We start from the raw sequence: 17305 nt of genomic DNA on the forward strand, positions 1-17305 counted from the left end.
AAGGATTGATATTATTTGATATTGTTTTATCAATTATTACGATTTAGTATTTATTACTCTTCAAATTTTATAAATAGATAATTTATTTTATTATTTGCACACATATTTTTTCTACAATCATTCTCAATTCCAAAATCTCTATACACTTTCAACTCTAATTCTATACACTTTTAACTTCATTTTCCAAGTTCTGACTATAATGGAAGGAGGTTGTGGGAGAGGAGGTTCATCATTTTGATCTCAAAGGGGCAAGAAAATAATGAATCCGAACATTAAATCCACTGATAATGAGACCGAGTAACTTTCAAATCTGACTGCAATATCTGAAATATAAGAAAATATCAATACAATTACTTCTAAAATTCAAGAAGTTCCTCCTTTTAAAATATTCTATTTTATTAAATATTTTGATAAGATCATTCTTCTATCAGAAGAATTACATACAAAATGTAAACACTGTAATATTTTTTATAAATTTCAAGACAACAATAACTATGAATCATTGAAACGACACATAAAAGTGAAGCACCCGACGAAATATTAAATTTGCTGTGCTCGAACGATTATCTAGATTTTCCACAAGCGGAAGTAGTTATTTTAATTTATTTTTATATTATATAATAAATTAAGAGAATCATTAGACCGCTAGATTTGCTTCCATATAACATTATTTTTAGTTTTGGATCTAATTACATTTTTGAAGATTTTTATAAAAAATTTCTTAATCTATCTGTTAAACATGTTACTAGAACTATACTTAAAAATAATTAAAAGATTAGTAAAATTAGAGAAAAAAAATATTTGAAGAATTTAATAAAATAAATAATAAAGTTTTTTTATATTCTAATATTTGAAGTGTTCATTAGCAAACACATTCATATATGACTGTGATTTATTATTGGATCGGTAACTCTTGGAATATCTAAAAAAATATTGTTGGCTTATAAAATTTTTTATGAATCATATAATGCTTACAACATCTCAAAATCATTATATTTAATTTTAGAAGAATATATAAATTAACTCATAAAATATTTTTAATATCATTTGATAATGTTATTTCTACTGTTAGTATTCAAAAACTTAATTTTATATGTCAATTATGATTTATTTTTTCATGTTTTAAATCTATGAGTTTAAAATGGGTTAATAATTTTAGCAAATATATAACTAATTAGAAATATTATTTCCTATTTATGGTCACATCATTTATAATAAAACAATGTGACAAATTTTATAAAAATAATAGAATGCGAACTAAAAAAATTTACACGTAATTCTTCAATATGTTAAAATTTAACATCTTAATTATTACAAGATTCATTTCAATATAGAAAAATATTACGTTAGTTTATTGTACAAAATATTAACAATGTTAATATATATTTATTTTATAATAATAAAATATTGGTATTAGTATTTGTTAAATTTTAAAAATATTTATGATACAATAGAATAATTTTTCAATTTTTATTATCCTACTTCTCATTTTCTGTTAGGATTTTTTTTTTAATATAGTATTAGTTTTAAATAGAATTAGTAACAATAAATTTTTAGTGTATTAGCAATGAAAATAAAATAGAAAAAAAAATTCATAAATTTATTTAGTTGCATATAAATTAGAAGTTTTACCTGTATTGTGACACTTTAATTCCCGTTTTAAAAAAATCTCTTAATCCTAATAATATTATATACTATTAGAAATTATTTATATTATATTTATAAAACTCATATTATAAAATATGAAATATAATCAAATATTTCTGAAATATAGGAATTAGTAAGTAGTAATTTAAAATTTATAAAAGTATAAATTTTATTAAAATATTAGATATCTTCGTTGAGAACTTAAGAATTTTTTTTATGATTGTTTTTTTATTTTAGTTAAGCAAAGTAGCGAAGAAGATTTTAATATCTTAAAGTAATTATCACAAAAGATTTAAATTTTTTCATCATCTTTATGATAGTTAAAAAATTTTTAACTTGTGCAATGTTAATAGTTATTGTAGAACAGACATTCAATGCCGATGTAACATATTGAATGAAAAATGTTCAATTTTATATCTTGACTTGTTGAAAGGTTAAGTATTACTCGACAATTAGACTAGAGAAAAAAAAAAAAGGAATATAACTTTCAAATAACAAAATCAAAGAATTTAATATCAACTGAACAAATACTACGAAAATAAGAAATAAAAGTGAATGATAATACCACTTCATATGGTAAAGGATAAAAAGATAAGAATACTATGTGAACTTTAATTCCTCTGTACTTTGAAAGGATGAGTAAGAAACTTAAATAAATATAAAATTTGTATGAATTTGTTAAACCATAACTAACTGTAAATCGATGATTCCAAATCACATATCATTTTACAGCTGATTCTAAACTTTCATTTTCAAATCGGAGTAGAGCTACTTCTACCCCTCGTTCTGAATGGTTGAAAATTTTGATTGTTTTATTAATTATGCAGAATAAATATTTTCGTCTCTGAAAATATTGTTTACATTTTATAAACCTAAAGTTGCATGAATTGAAAAGATGCATTGAAATGTATTAATACAACAAAACAAAATCAACTTCCGATAACACTTCACAGATATCCTGCAGCGTATATAACATTTGTCAGATAAAACCTTTCACATAATTATAAGCGCAAGAAATAAGCAACATTTGAAAATCACATCGTGTACACAGAGAATAACTGATTTTATTTAGTAGGCTTTTGAGCTGGACAAAACCAACAAAGCGAGGTGAACCACTCACTGTATCAAACAAGTTCGGGTTCAGTTGGTAAACGAGGAAAACTGGATTACCAAAGAACTTACCACAAAAGGCAAACTAATGTACAAAGCACGAGAGCAGCAGTGTCCACCACTATGGAGTTCAATAACCTATCTTGGTGGTAAAAAACGAATATGTTCGTCCCAGCGCTCCCGTCAATCCGTCCCAAGGTCAACACAGAGAAAATAAATCACGGACGGCTACTATCAATCAAACCTATCTTGATCTGCATGATGGAAGAATGATGCCGCCACAGCAAGCTGCTATTATGTAAAGCAGAAGAATGATCGAAAGTGTCAAGACAGCTCTGCATTGACAACAAACGATCAGTGACCGGAATCAACAGGAAACAGTAGCAAATCAAAGTTAAAACTTTTATGTTCTGAGATATTATAGACACAAAAGAATCAATTGTTAGATTTTAGGTGGTAAAATCATAAATTTCTTTTTGAGGGGAAACATTGAAGATCGATACTCACAAAAGCTTGGCATTTTTCAGCCACAGAGGTTGACGAAGGCACCTGGAGGCTGGATTGCTTTTTGAAATGGAAAGCACTATCTTACATGGTAGCAGTCTTGTCCACAAGAACTGCAAGGCGATCACCTCTGTCCAGTATCTTATCGATATCGTCCACCATTATAGTGTGTATCTACAATTATTTGAAAAAGACATCCAATCTACATAAAAATAATGCGTGACAAAGTAGCAGCCTGCAACCTAGTAGGTGTAGCAATATCATGGTCGTGGAGCAAGCCGTGTGGAGCAAGCCGTGTGGGACGCCTGGGGTAGCATATGACCATGCAGAAATGGAATACCACACTGAACTTCATGAAATAAATGAATGTGTAGTAACTCCAGAAAATGAAATATGAAGTAATAAAATATCAATCAAGCATCACACTTTAAGGACCAGAGCAATAGTGAAAAAAAGGTTAGTTTAAATTCTTCTATTTAAGTGGATCCTCATATAGTCATTCATTTGATGTTTAACCAACTATTATGTTCTATGTAAAGACAATGATACAAGAAGTACTGGAGTACAGAATTTCAGTATGCCAAGTGACTCGGAACAAAAAAAGAAACAAGAAGCAATTTAAAAAATCAGAATCTCAGCATCTGCATTTGTTCTTTAAACTATCAACTATCATCTATCGCAGATTCTAACAGAATCGAAAGAGAGGAACAACCACAAGCAATTTAAACACAAATAAATTATAGGTCTCTATTGGATTTTTGAGACTTGCCTCACTAACTTCACCTCGGACACAGTTAAGTGTGTCAGCACTTGTATTGCTTGAGAAGAATTCCATTTGCTGATATAGCACTCTAGAGAATTCAACATTCATTGCATAAGCTAGTGCTGAATGAGCTACTTTACCATAGTTTTTCATGAATCTCATGTGAATATCCTCCAAATACATAAAAGGAACCCTCCCTACAATGAAAACCATCTCTAGTTTGAGCAACAATCAACATAATTGCACAGCTTAAAAATTGCAAATTGCTAAAATAAAGTAAATAGTTCTTTATGTGCTAAATAGTGTTTATCTGAAGGATATCACACAAATTTCTAATTTATATATGCATAATATTTTCCAAGGGAACCATGTGAAGGTGTTTAATAGACCTCTCTTTATGAACTTGATCTGTGTTAGTTAAACACTATAGTTTAGAATAATGTGATTTATCCCATGATCCATCAAGAATTCCTGAATTTGTTATCTATTTGATAGAAAATTTATTCACCACGAATCAAATGAAATGGAAAGTAATAAGTATGACATTAACATATCAATTCATTAAAACATGAAGAGAAAAGAGTGAGATAATATGATATTTAAAATATTTACTAAACACCAAAATGTTTATGCTGAAAATGTTGGAAGATATTCCAACACAATAAATAAACAAAATAGCAATCATTCCTGGACTAGAAATCATAAATAGGCAAAGCCATCAGTTACCGGATATTTAGAAGGAATAGTTTTTTAATACATAATTGTTGAACTACATTAATTTCCTCAGTAGGGCCTTGACATAAAACTGAGTAGAAATAAAGACCAAGGGTAGGTTCTTGGACAATATGTAAAAAATACAAAAATGCAACCCATCATTCAAAAGATCATCATTCAAAAGATATTATAAGATATAGATACCAAATCAATGTATTGAACAGTGTGTGTCATCTATTAATGAAATGTATAGGCATCTAATTTCTCGAGCAATAATAAACTTTCATTATCAGTGATCTTGTCCGAAAGCGGTGAAGACAGTTGGCGGTGAAGATAGCTGGTTGGGGATGTGGTTTTGCAGTTGAATGCGTGAAGACTTTGCTTCACTTTGCAAAACCAAGAACTTCAGTGCCGGACCGGGAAGGGGTCCTCGGCGTTGGCCCTCCAACGCTCAAGTCAGTCACCGACAACAGTGAAGAACAAAGAGAACTCTAGCAGTAACAATAGCGTAATCACAAATAACTCATACCTTCTCCGGTGCATGGACCCCCTTTATATAGTGGCCCTGTAGCGTATGTGCACGCTTCTCAAAGTGCATGCACATTTACCCATTTTTCCTATGAAAAGACAAGGCATAAAAGTGTCTCTGATACCATTCTTTAACAAGACGTGTAAATCTTTGACACGATAGTGGAAACTTCTGTTATACGATTTGCCTATTGACCATGCCCTGTTGTCAACGACACCAACTTTCAAAAGGGTAAGATGAGCTAAGCAAGAGGTCCCACTGTTTGGTCGAGCAGGAGAGCTACTTGGCCAGGATTCCCGGCCCGGTCGCTCGGCTCGGTAGGCTATTCCTCGTACGACCGGACAGGTGGTCCGGTTGGACTAGCCCTTATAGGGTCGTCGTAGTTGCAAATATCTATTTTCCTCTTTTTAGCCGTCCGGCTATCGGGGCATTGCCTATCGCCAGGTCGGACGAGCCTCCGGGCAGCACCCTATTCCTGGCCCTCCTTTTGCTGAGTGGGCGGCCATGCCCGATTGGCCCGTTGCCACTCGCTCGGGCAATTTTGGTGACCTAGCGATTCCATGCCTTTGATCGCCTTGACTTTAATTTCCACATCAGTAACTTTTTCCCCTTAGACTCGTCCTTATCGAGCTCCTTTTACCACCGCATCAATTAGGAAGGAGGGAAATTGATGAGGTAAAACACAATGGAAGTACAATTATTACAAAACATAAGTTCTCATCATAAGAAACTCTTTCCATGTCCGATCATCAGCTACCATATTTGACATATCACAGAATACTCTATTAAACACTTCGAAAAAGATAACTCCCTTGTGTTATCCACAAGACCTCCCAAAACACACGAAGTCTGATGTGCAATCTAACAAATCCATGTGCCACAGTTAATTTACTTTCTGCATTCGATGCACTTACGATTCACCCAAATTAACTCATTTAGTAAGCAAACGTTAACGGAGACGCAATAAATGGAAGCAGACAAAAAAAAATCAACTCAAAAACAACCCTAAATTTCTACTGACATCACCAGAAGAACTATTTTTTATACGAAATCCAAAAAAATCAAATGAAGATAACCGCAAAATGGGAAACCAAAGCAGGATGCTCGGACACACTCCCAAAGGTCTCGTTGGCCATGCAGAGGAAGTTGATCCCATCTGATCTGAGGACGTGGAAGATGTAGCGATCCGGGGAGAAACAGAGCCTGGAGCCGGAATCTTGCGCAAGATTCTCAAGGATCCGGCGAGCGATAGCGCCGACATTGTCACTGACGGCGGAAAACTCCGCTGATTCTGTCCGGAAGCTGAGTCGGATGAAGGCGGGCCTTGTTGTATAGAAAGTTGACGGAGAGTTGTTGAAGCGTTGGATCTACCAGGTACCCTCCTGGAAAGGTTCACACGGGCGGCTAACGGCGAGAGATGACCAGGACGATGACGCTGTTGCTTTGTGCACACTCAGACGAATCCACCAGTCGTTAGAGACCAGAAACCAGAGAAAAAATCCCCGGGTCAAGCCCTCCGACGTTAAGTCAGATACTTTTTCTTCAAAATGTTGGTTAAATTTTGATTCCATTGGCCATGGAACAACCAATCAATTATTGATCTATGTATTTGGAATGTGAAATGTGAAAATAGTTCCAAAAACTGAAACGGTTCCCAAAACCGCTGTAACTACCTTCCCTTGCTTCCAAAATTTCGATGATGGCAGAATATTGGAGCATGTTATAAATTTGGTCCCTAGTTCCTACTCCTCTCGTGTCTTCTTCTTGAGACAAAGATACACATCATTTCTGTGTGGAGAAAGGGCCGGAAGCATCAAATTTTGTTGTAGTCGTCTTCCTTGATCAAAAACGATGGCCGGAGGTATATGATTTGCAAATTATGTAATGTTTAACATTTGGTATCAGAGCCTGCTGCCTCTGCCTCTGCCTCAATTTTTTATGCTTAGCCATAGTTGAAATTACTGCTTCTTCGCGGGGCTGCTGGCGTCGACGAAGCCATCGCATCGCGGGGCTGTTGGTGAGCGTAGGCTGCAGGCGTTGCAGCAGCTTGCATGGGCGGCGAGCAGTGTCGCCGAAGTTGGGAATAGGGCAAAAACTTATCGCATCTTTGATTAAAAAAAAAAAACTTTCATTTTGTTTAATTTCTTATTAGGCTGCATGTTAATTTTATTTTGGCCTTATTAATTATCCTCTCGATTTTACTACATGATGTGGGCAATTAATTAATTTTAATTGTAGAATCATTGTGACATGTTAATTCATTATATAAAATGTAATAAATTTTATCCCATAGGAAAATTTATTATATTTTATGTAATTGATTTAGATAAAAATTGTGTAAGATGATATTGAAATTTTAATTCATTATATGAGATGTAATAAATTTTATCCCACAGGAAAATTTATTATATCTTATGTGTTTGATTTGGATAAAATATCAATTATATGTTTTCTAATTTACCCACAGGGATTAGAAATAATTTGATAATTTTATTATATTATTTTATGAATCTAATTGAATTAATGCTTTGGCCCACAGGTAAGTTTTATGTCAGTAGATTCATATTTTAGACATATTTTACATTGGTAGATATGTCATGTTGTTTAATTAGCTTCAAATTTTGTAACATGAGTATGATTAATTTTTGTTTTGTAGTTTGTCAACCTGCTAATTTCTCTGATATGATATGTGATGTTCCTGAGCTCCGAGGGGACAATTATAAAATTTGGAAGGAGAGAACTCTCCTTCATTTAGGGTGCAAGGACGTTGATTATGCCATAAGGAAGGATGAACCGCCTCCTGAAAATATTGCTCTTTATCAAAAATGGGAGCGATCTAATCGCCTTTCAATAATGTTCATAAAGACCAAGATCTCAGATGACATTAGGGGTTCCCTTGAGCATTATGACAATGTCCGTGACTTACTGAAGGCAATCGATGATCAATTTGTGTCTTCGGACAAGGCTTTAGCTAGCACCCTAATTCACCAATTCTCATCCATGAAGCTAAGTGGGATACACGGTGTACGTGACCACATTATGAGGATGAGGGACATTGCGGCTCAATTGAAGAGACTTGAGGTTGAGATGTCTGACTCTTTCCTAGTGCATTACATTCTCAACACTTTACCATCGCAATATACCCCATTTAAAATCTCTTATAATACACATAAAGAGAAATGGTCAATTAATAAACTTATGACCATGTGTGTTCAAGAGGAGGGTAGACTTGCTATGGAAGAGGGTGAGAAGGTAAATTTGACTACACCTGGAAAGAAGAAGATATTTCAAGCCAAGGACAAGGGCAAGATTCCTGCCAAAAGGGACATTCAGAAAAGTTCCAAATGTTTCTTCTGCAAGAAGAAAGGGCATTTAAGGAAAGATTGCACCAAGTTCAAACAGTGGCTTGACAAGAAAGGTACTCAACTCTCTTTTGTTTGTTATGAATCTAACATGATTGATGTTACTCATGACACATGGTGGATTGACTCTGGTTCTTCAATTCATGTTACCAACTCCTTGCAGGGCTTACAAGACCTACGGAAACCAGTGGGAAGTGAGTGTTACATTTATTCTGGAAATAAAATGTCCTCACATGTCGAAGCCATTGGCATTTGCAAGCTTGTTTTAGATAGTGGTTTTATTTTAAGTTTGGAAAAGACATTTTATATTCCTGGTTTTGCTAGGAATCTAATTTCGATTTCAATACTTGTATCTGTTGGATATTCCTTTAATTTTTCAAATTCATCTTTCAGTATTTCTTATGAATCTGAAATTATTGGATGTGGTACATTGTCTGATGGTCTTTTTCGTCTTAATTTAGAAAATGATAATCAGTATTATTCTATGCATGTTGGTGTTAAACGATGTGTCATTAATGAGAGTTCCTCTAATTTGTGGCACAGGAGATTAGGTCATATCTCCATTGAAAGAATTAAGAGGTTGGTACATGATGGAGTACTTAGTACTCTTGATTGGACCGATTTTAGTACTTGTATAGACTGCATTAAAGGTAAGCAGACCAACAAGTCAAAGAAAGGTGCCAAGAGGAGTTCTAAATTGTTAGAAATAATTCATACAGACATTTGTAGTCTTGATTTAAAATAATATCGTGACAAGTACTTCATCTCCTTTATTGATGACTTTTCTTGTTACATGTATCTCTACTTATTAGATAGCAAAAGTGAAGCACTTGATGCTTTCAAAAATTTTAAGGCTGAAGTAGAGAAACAGTGTGACAAATAAATTAAGATCGTAAGATCTTATAGAGGAGGAGAGTAGTATGGTAGATACATTGAGAGTGGACAAGCAACTGGTCCATTTGCAAAGTTTCTTCAAGATTGTGGGATTGTTGCCCAATACACCTTACCTGGTTCTCCAGATCAAAATGGTGTAGCTGAGAGAAGAAACCGAACTTTAATGGACATGGTTAGGAGTATGCTTGCTAGCTCCAAACTTCCTAGGTCCTTATGGACTGAAGCCCTAAAGACGGCGACGTACATATTAAACCGAGTTCCAACTAAAGCTGTCCAAAAGACACCTTTTGAATTGTTTAAAGGTTGGAAACCGAGTTTACGACATCTACGCGTTTGGGGTTGTCCAGCCGAGGTGAGGATTTATAATCCACATGAAAGGAAGCCCGAGGACCTTAAGTGCATATTTTGTTGGTTATGTCGAAAGATCCAAGGGATATAGATTTTATTGTCCTTCTCACAGCACTAGGTTTGTGGAATCAAGAAATGCCAAATTTCTTGAAAATGATTTAATCAGTGGGAGTGATCGTTTTCAAGACCCTGGTCTTGGGAAAGATCATCAAGATACTCAATGCTCCACTTCAACTAGTAGACCAATTGTTATAGTTCATAATGCGCCTTGTGTTCATGCGCATATTGAGCAACAGGTCCAAGAGGTTCCACAAACCGATCCAAATTCAGTAGATCCTGAGGTTCAACAAATACTTGAAATTGTTGAACAATTTGTTGAGCAACATGATCCTGCTACACAGGAGAGTGTTGATGCAACATTGAGGACTGCTAATCCAAATTCAGTAGACCCTGAGGTTCAGCAAATACCTGAAATTGTTGAACAATCTGTTGAGCAACATAATCCTGCTACACAGGAGAATGTTGATGCAACATTAAGGAGATCTACTAGGACTAAGAGATCAACAATTTCTGATGATTATGTTGTGTATCTACAAGAATGTGACTATAATATTGGAGCCGAAAATGATCCTGAAACGTTTTCACAAGTCATGAGTTCTAATGTATCTGACTTATGGTACAAAGCCATGAAAGAAGAAATGGATTCTATGGCATCTAACAAAGTCTGGGATCTTGTCAAGTTGCCTAATGATGTAAAAATCATTGGTTGTAAATGGGTCTTTAAAACTAAGAAAGACTCAAAAGGCAACATTGAGAGACATAAGGCTAGACTTGTTGCCAAAGGATTTACTCAGAGGAAAGGGATAGACTACACGGATGCCTTTTCTCCTGTATCTAAGAAAGACTCATTCCGTGTGATCATGGCATTAGTAGCTTATTTTGATTTAGAGCTGCATTAGATGGATGTGAAAATAACATTTCTCAATGGTGATATAGAGGAAGAGGTTTATATGAAACAACCAGAAGGATTTTCCTCTAGTAGTGGTGAGAATTTAGTCTGCAAGTTAAATAAGTCCATATATGGATTAAAACAAGCCTCTCGTCAATGGTATTTAAAATTTCATGATGTTATTACTTCATTTGGTTTTGAAGAAAATATCATGGATGTTTGTATATACCAGAAGGTTAGTGGGAGCAAGATTTGCTTTCTTGTGCTATATGTGGATGATATTTTGCTGGCGACTAATGATAAGGGTTTGCTATATGAGGTAAAACAATTTCTTTCTAAGAGCTTTGATATGAAGGATATGGGTAACGCATCCTATGTCATTGGCATAAAGATTCATAGAGATAGATCTAGAGGCATTTTGGGTTTGTCTCAAGAGACCTATATCAACAAAGTTCTAGAGAGGTTTCGAATGAAGGATTGTTCACCAAGTGTAGCACCCATTGTGAAAGGTGATAGATTCAATTTGAATCAGTGTCCTAAAAATAAGCTCGAACAGGAACAAATGAAAACCATTCCATATGCTTCAGCTGTTGGAAGCCTTATGTATGCTCAGGTCTGTACTAGGCCTGACATTGCATTTGTTGTTAGAATGCTTGGTAGATATCAGAGTAATCCAGGTGTTGACCACTGGCGGGCTGCAAAGAAGGTTATGAGATACCTTCAAGGAACCAAGGATTACATGCTCATGTATAGACGGACTGAGAAATTGGAAGTCATTGGATACAGTGACGCAGACTTTGCTGGCTGTATTGATTCACGTAAATCAACATCTGGTTATGTGTTTATGTTAGCCGATGGGGCTGTGTCATGGAAAAGTGCCAAGCAGACCTTGATTGCTACTTCCACTATGGAGGCTGAGTTTGTCTCTTGTTTTGAAGTAACCTCGCATGGTGTATGGTTGAAGAGTTTCATATCTGGGCTTAGAGTTGTGGACTCTATTTCAAAGCCTCTGACATTATATTGTGATAATTCAGCTGCTGTATTTATGGCTAAGAACCATAGAAGTGGTAGTCGTAGTAAACATATCGACATTAAGTACTTAGCCATAAGAGAGCGTGTTAAAGAAAAGAAAGTGGTTATTGAACACATAAGCACTGAATTGATGATCGCGGATCCTCTGACTAAGGGCATGCCACCAAAGGGTTTCAGGGATCATGTAGCGTGTATGGGACTTAGTTCCATAATGTAATGTTTTTTGTCTCTTTAATGAAACTCTTATTTAGTTTGGATATTTTTTCTCTTGAGTTGTATACATATTTATTGTTTGAAAAATATCATTATGTTTGGACCACAATAAACATTGGGTTTATTTTAATTTGGTTTGGGGTTGATATTGAGAAGTGTAACATATTGTGATACATGGATGATAATACTCATATTTAGAGGAACTGTCGTCATGATCCATATGTTAATGTTGTTATACAGTGGATATACATAGACCTATTGGGTTCTTCGGGCCGCGAAAACCGCTTTTCGCGTCGCGGAAACCCCGAATCACCCAAGTCCAACGGATCCGTGCAAGGAAAAAACCGAACGAAAATACGAGTACGAGTTTCAAAGACTCTAGATCTACACTAGATGAGAGTTATACCTTCGAAGCGAGCCCTTTCGCTTTCCCGCTCGTCCAAGGAATTGCCAGATCTCGAGAGTGTCAACGTAGACACTCCTCTAATGATATCCACACGAACAAGGAGTGTCTCTCACACTCAAAGGATGGAGAAGAGGGCCCCAAGTGTGCTAGCACTTTCTAGAGCTCTCGGGTAGGATTTGAAAAGGGAGAAAGGAGAGAAAGGAAAGGAATCTCACATACTCCTCTAGGTGTCCTCCTTTGTGACCTTCACTTCACCCTTTTCTTTGGACCTTAACACATTCCTCTTCACCTTGCTTGAAACTCTCGGCCAAGAAGGAGGAAAGGGAGAAGAGAATGACTAGAGAAAGGAGATGAAATGAATGAGACCAATGAATGAAAATTCATTCCCATTCATTCACTTGTGTGGCCGGCCACATGAGTAACTCCTACTCATTTAATGTGGCCGGCCACATTAATGAAATGGAGGCTTGTAACCTCCATGATGTGGCATACCATGATGATGTGGAGCATCATCATTGGTCCACATCTTGCCATCTCACTAATGATGTGGAAATTAGTCAAGTCAAACTTGACTCTTCCTCTCCCTCTCAAGTCAAGTCAAACTTGACCAAATCTCTTCCATGGTTGATCTAATCTAACCATTTGATTCAAGCCAACTTAATATAATGAATCTAATTCATTAAATTAAGTTGATTTAATGAGTCATAATCTAAATTAGACTCATTGAATACATGAATCAACTTGAGTCCAACTCAATTAGCCCAATTTGGATTACTCTTAATCCAATTTGATTCATCAAATGAATCTAATCATCTTGGTTCATCATATGAACTTAATCCAATTGGTTCATCATATGAACCCAATCTCCATCCACTTGTTCTTTGTGTGTGACCCAATAGGTTCTTGTAACGTTGGCAATGTTTCTAAACTCCTTTAAAACATAAGCAATGAGCGGCATCTAGTAATACATCATTGCTACCCAAGTTACAAGAAATGTTGAGATCCAACATCACCTTGTGACTACTAATTGTGACTCCTCACAATATATGACAAGTGTCCTTCTATCCTAGACATCTAGATTGATCAATGTGAGGCATAGACCGTGTCATCCTCTGACCAATCTAAATCTTGAACTCCAGGTAGACTCACTCAATCAAATGAGCTCAATATCTCATATTGACTCATTTGGGTATGGACATACACTTCGTGGTCTTACTCTATCAAGAATATCGATGTCACTCCTGTCATATAGGAGGGATAGATCCCATCTACATCACTCACATCCCTCTGCATAATTCGTTACATACCCAGTAATCGCCTTTATAGTCCACCCAGTTACGGGTGACGTTTGACGAAACCAAAGTACATAACTCCTTATGTAGGGATCCATGGTGACTTCAGGTCTAAGGACTAATAGTCATACTAATAGCCACATGAGAAAGTATATGACACTCATATAACGATCCATGATATTTTCTCATGGCGGGTCATTCAGTATACATTCTCCAATGTATACCCATGTGTCAGCTTGATATCTCTATACCCATGACTTGTGAGATCATATCATCGAGCTGACCTACATGCTAGTCTTATTGCATTAACATTGTCCCTGAATGTTAATACTCGACTAGGAATGATTTAGAGTAGTGTTCCCTATATCATCTCACTATCGATTCAACTAATCGATTGATATAGGTATGAACCTTCTACTCAAGGACGCTATTATACTTAGTCTATTTGGCACTAATATAAATAAGTATAATAACCAAACAAATGCCTTTATTGATATACAAGAATATGATACAATGAGTCCATACAATCATCAAATGATTGGCTCTAGGGCTCTAACTAACAAGACCAAGTGGGAGAATGTTGGTTAAATTTTGACTCCATTGGCCATGGAACAACCAATCAATTATTGGTCTATGTATTTGGAATGTGAAATGTGAAAATAGTTTAAAAAACTGAAATGGTTCCCAAAACTGCTGTAACTACCTTCCCTTGCTTCCAAAATTTCGATGATGGCAGAATATTGGAGCAAGCTATAAATTTGGTCCCTGGTTCCTACTCCTCTCGTGTCTTCTTCTTGAGACAAAGATACACCATCATTTCTGTGTGGAGAAAGGGTCGGAAACATCAAATTTTGTTGCGGTCGTCTTCCTTGATCAAAAACGATGGCCGGAGGTATATGGTTTGCAAATTATGTAATGTTTAGCACAAAAATCTCAGAGAAAGGATGAAAAGTAAAGACTAGTGAGTAATGACGAGTGAGCGTACCTGTGTAAGGGACAAAGCCTCCCTTTTTATACTGCAGCGGAAGTTTCTGGGTCTGACGGGTGTCAGGGAATGTCGGCTGTCAGACTTTGTCTGGCGGTGGATGACAGGTGACAACTTTTCATAGGCTGCCGATGGAATCAAAAAGGGTAATGAGCCCTGCCTGTGAGAATATTCTCTGACATGCTGATTATTCTTTGACATTCTCCGACAAGCGGTTACGATTCCTTGGCTTGTTCGTCTTGTAGCATCTGGACGCGGGGTCTGCCTTCTGAGATCTATACCCGCCCTGCACGCCGGGTCTGTGCCAGACTTCTGATCCTTGGCTTGGATGTCCCGACCTGCACGCCAAGTCTGTGTCCAGACCTTTGATCCTTGGTTTGGATGTCCCGACCTACGCGCTGGGTCTGTGTCCAGACCTGTGATCCTTGACTTGGATGTCCCAACCTGCGCGCTGGGTCTGTGCCAGCCCTTTGATCCTTGGCTTGGATGTCCCGACCTGCACGCTGGGTCTATGCCAGACCTCTGATCCTTGGCTTGGATGTCCCGACCTGCACGCCAAGTCTGTGTCCAGACCTGTGATCCTTGGCTTGGATGTCCCGACCTGCATGTGGGGTCTGTGTCCAAACCCATTTACTTGTAGTCTTAGTCCTCAGCTGTACCTGACCCGCGAACCCGTTTATTACTCAATATCAGGGCTGGTCGTATAATCCCCTCTTTTGACCGTTCCGTCCGTTGAGATTTTGACTTTGGTCACGTAAGCTTGACTTTTGACCTCCTGCTGTCCCTGTCAGCTTGACTGCTGACCGGACACGGAGGCTTGACTTTTGACCTCCCTGCTGTCCATGTTAGCTTGACTAATGACCGGTCACGAAGGCTTGACTTTTGACCTTCCTGACCTCCATATCAGCTTAACTTCTGATTCTCTTGTGGCCTTGACTCATAGCCACATCATTCTATCAACCCTACAAATCATGCACCGTATCATCCGTCAACATCAATGTTTCCCTTGCTACCACCGCGTAAAGGATCGCCATGGCGACGAGGAATTATGGATTACGATGCGTCGTTAGGGGACGACACCCTTCTTTCGCCATAGGAAGTCCATGCGAGCAGGGAGCAGCTGCTTTATGGCAAACTTTTGAAAGACGCCCTTGGTTTTCATTTATTCCCACGCAGGCACTTCATGTTTTTTAAATATTTAAATTACTATTTTTTGAGAAACAAATTGAGCCACGTGTCGATTGGCTAAAATTAAATCGAATATACCTTGATAATTCTCAAAATAGATTGATTTGACCTCGATTAACTGGCGGGAAATGACCACAATTGCTGTATTAATTAATTAACCGAAAAATTACACAATTAAAGCCAAAGAATGACAGCTGTACTTTTGCTGTAATCGACGACAATAAGCGCGTGCGAAATCTTTCCACAATTAACTATTAGTCAATAAAGAAAAGGCTGTTAACAAGGATTCACTGGATGACAAACTTCAGAGTTCCCAACATTAAATTTTAATTACGAACTAATTAATGGCATCAATAAAATTATTAGTGTTATTGACAATATTCCTCAAGCCCACTCCAGAAAGAGGCCGAGAGACTATCGTCGTCGACTCTGACGTTATCGCCGCCGTCGTCCCGTCGGCTCAGCGGCGAGTCATGGCCCCGCCTCTCGAGCTCCCGAGCTCTTTGGGCGCCTCCAACTGGACGTCGATCGAACGCCCTGATCAAGCCCGACTTAGTGTACACACGGCACACGCTGAATTCGCTGCGCAACTGCAAAAATTTATCGACGGTAAATTAGTCCGTTACTGATCGCCGTAGGTTCGAACCTATCGATCATGAAAGATTAAGTATATACTTTCAACGAGGCGGAGGCGGAGGCTGAGGCGGCGGCCGCGCCTTGGTGATCGGCGAATGCTCTGTAGTCGTTCAGCTTCCACTTGGTCTTGGTGCCGGTGGGCGCTCTGCCCCGGTAGAACACCATGGTCCTCTTCACGCCCAGTGCCCGGTTGTTCTCCGACGACGAGAACACGAGGGTGGGCGAGCCTGTGGCCTTCCAGTACCCCGACGGCGTGGTCCTCGTCGGCCGGCCGCCGTGGGCCTCCCGCTCCTGCCGCGGGCAGAAGAAGAACCACTGCTCCCCGTCCGCCCTGCACGCTTCCCCCGCCATGGCTGCAATCCGTCACAGCGTCGAAAACATTGAGTTTTTGGGCGATTATGCTTTCTAAAACCATGAAATAACATTGAAAAAATGTGGAGCTTAATTAATTGATTTCACTAATACAGGGGAGCTGCCATGGATCGAAGGAATAGACGTCTGCGACGGGGATGACTCGCTCGATGTCGGATTCTCGCCGGCGGTCGAGCTTGTAGCGGACGAAGAATCCGATCAACTCTTCTTCGGTTGGGTAGAAGCGGAAGCCCGGCGGAGCGATTGAGCTCATGATCTTGGAGATTAAGCGGTAATGGTGTTAATTGGAGGAAGGTTAATTAGGTTGGGGGTGGGGGAGTTCATGTTTATAGGGGGATTGAAATTGGCGTGTGGAATTTGA

The 17305-nt window shown here is 37.6% G+C and overlaps 1 protein-coding gene and 1 pseudogene across 1 annotated transcript; both read right to left on the reverse strand.

The window, feature by feature from the left end:
• Positions 1–2695: 2695 nt before the first annotated feature.
• LOC122016912 lies at positions 2696–15782 on the reverse strand (annotated as a pseudogene).
• Positions 15783–16190: 408 nt separating this feature from the next.
• Positions 16191–17305, reverse strand: LOC122015634 (NAC domain-containing protein 90-like). The gene is made up of 3 exons (XM_042572633.1): positions 17038–17305; positions 16612–16925; positions 16191–16526 (listed from the first exon to the last, which is right to left on the reverse strand). Exons 1-3 carry the CDS (start codon positions 17195–17197, stop codon positions 16305–16307), a joined length of 696 nt encoding a protein of 231 aa, XP_042428567.1. The 5' UTR covers positions 17198–17305; the 3' UTR covers positions 16191–16304.

Source organism: Zingiber officinale, chromosome 8B (assembly GCF_018446385.1).
Source record: "Zingiber officinale cultivar Zhangliang chromosome 8B, Zo_v1.1, whole genome shotgun sequence".
Taxonomy (NCBI): Eukaryota; Viridiplantae; Streptophyta; class Magnoliopsida; order Zingiberales; family Zingiberaceae; genus Zingiber; species Zingiber officinale.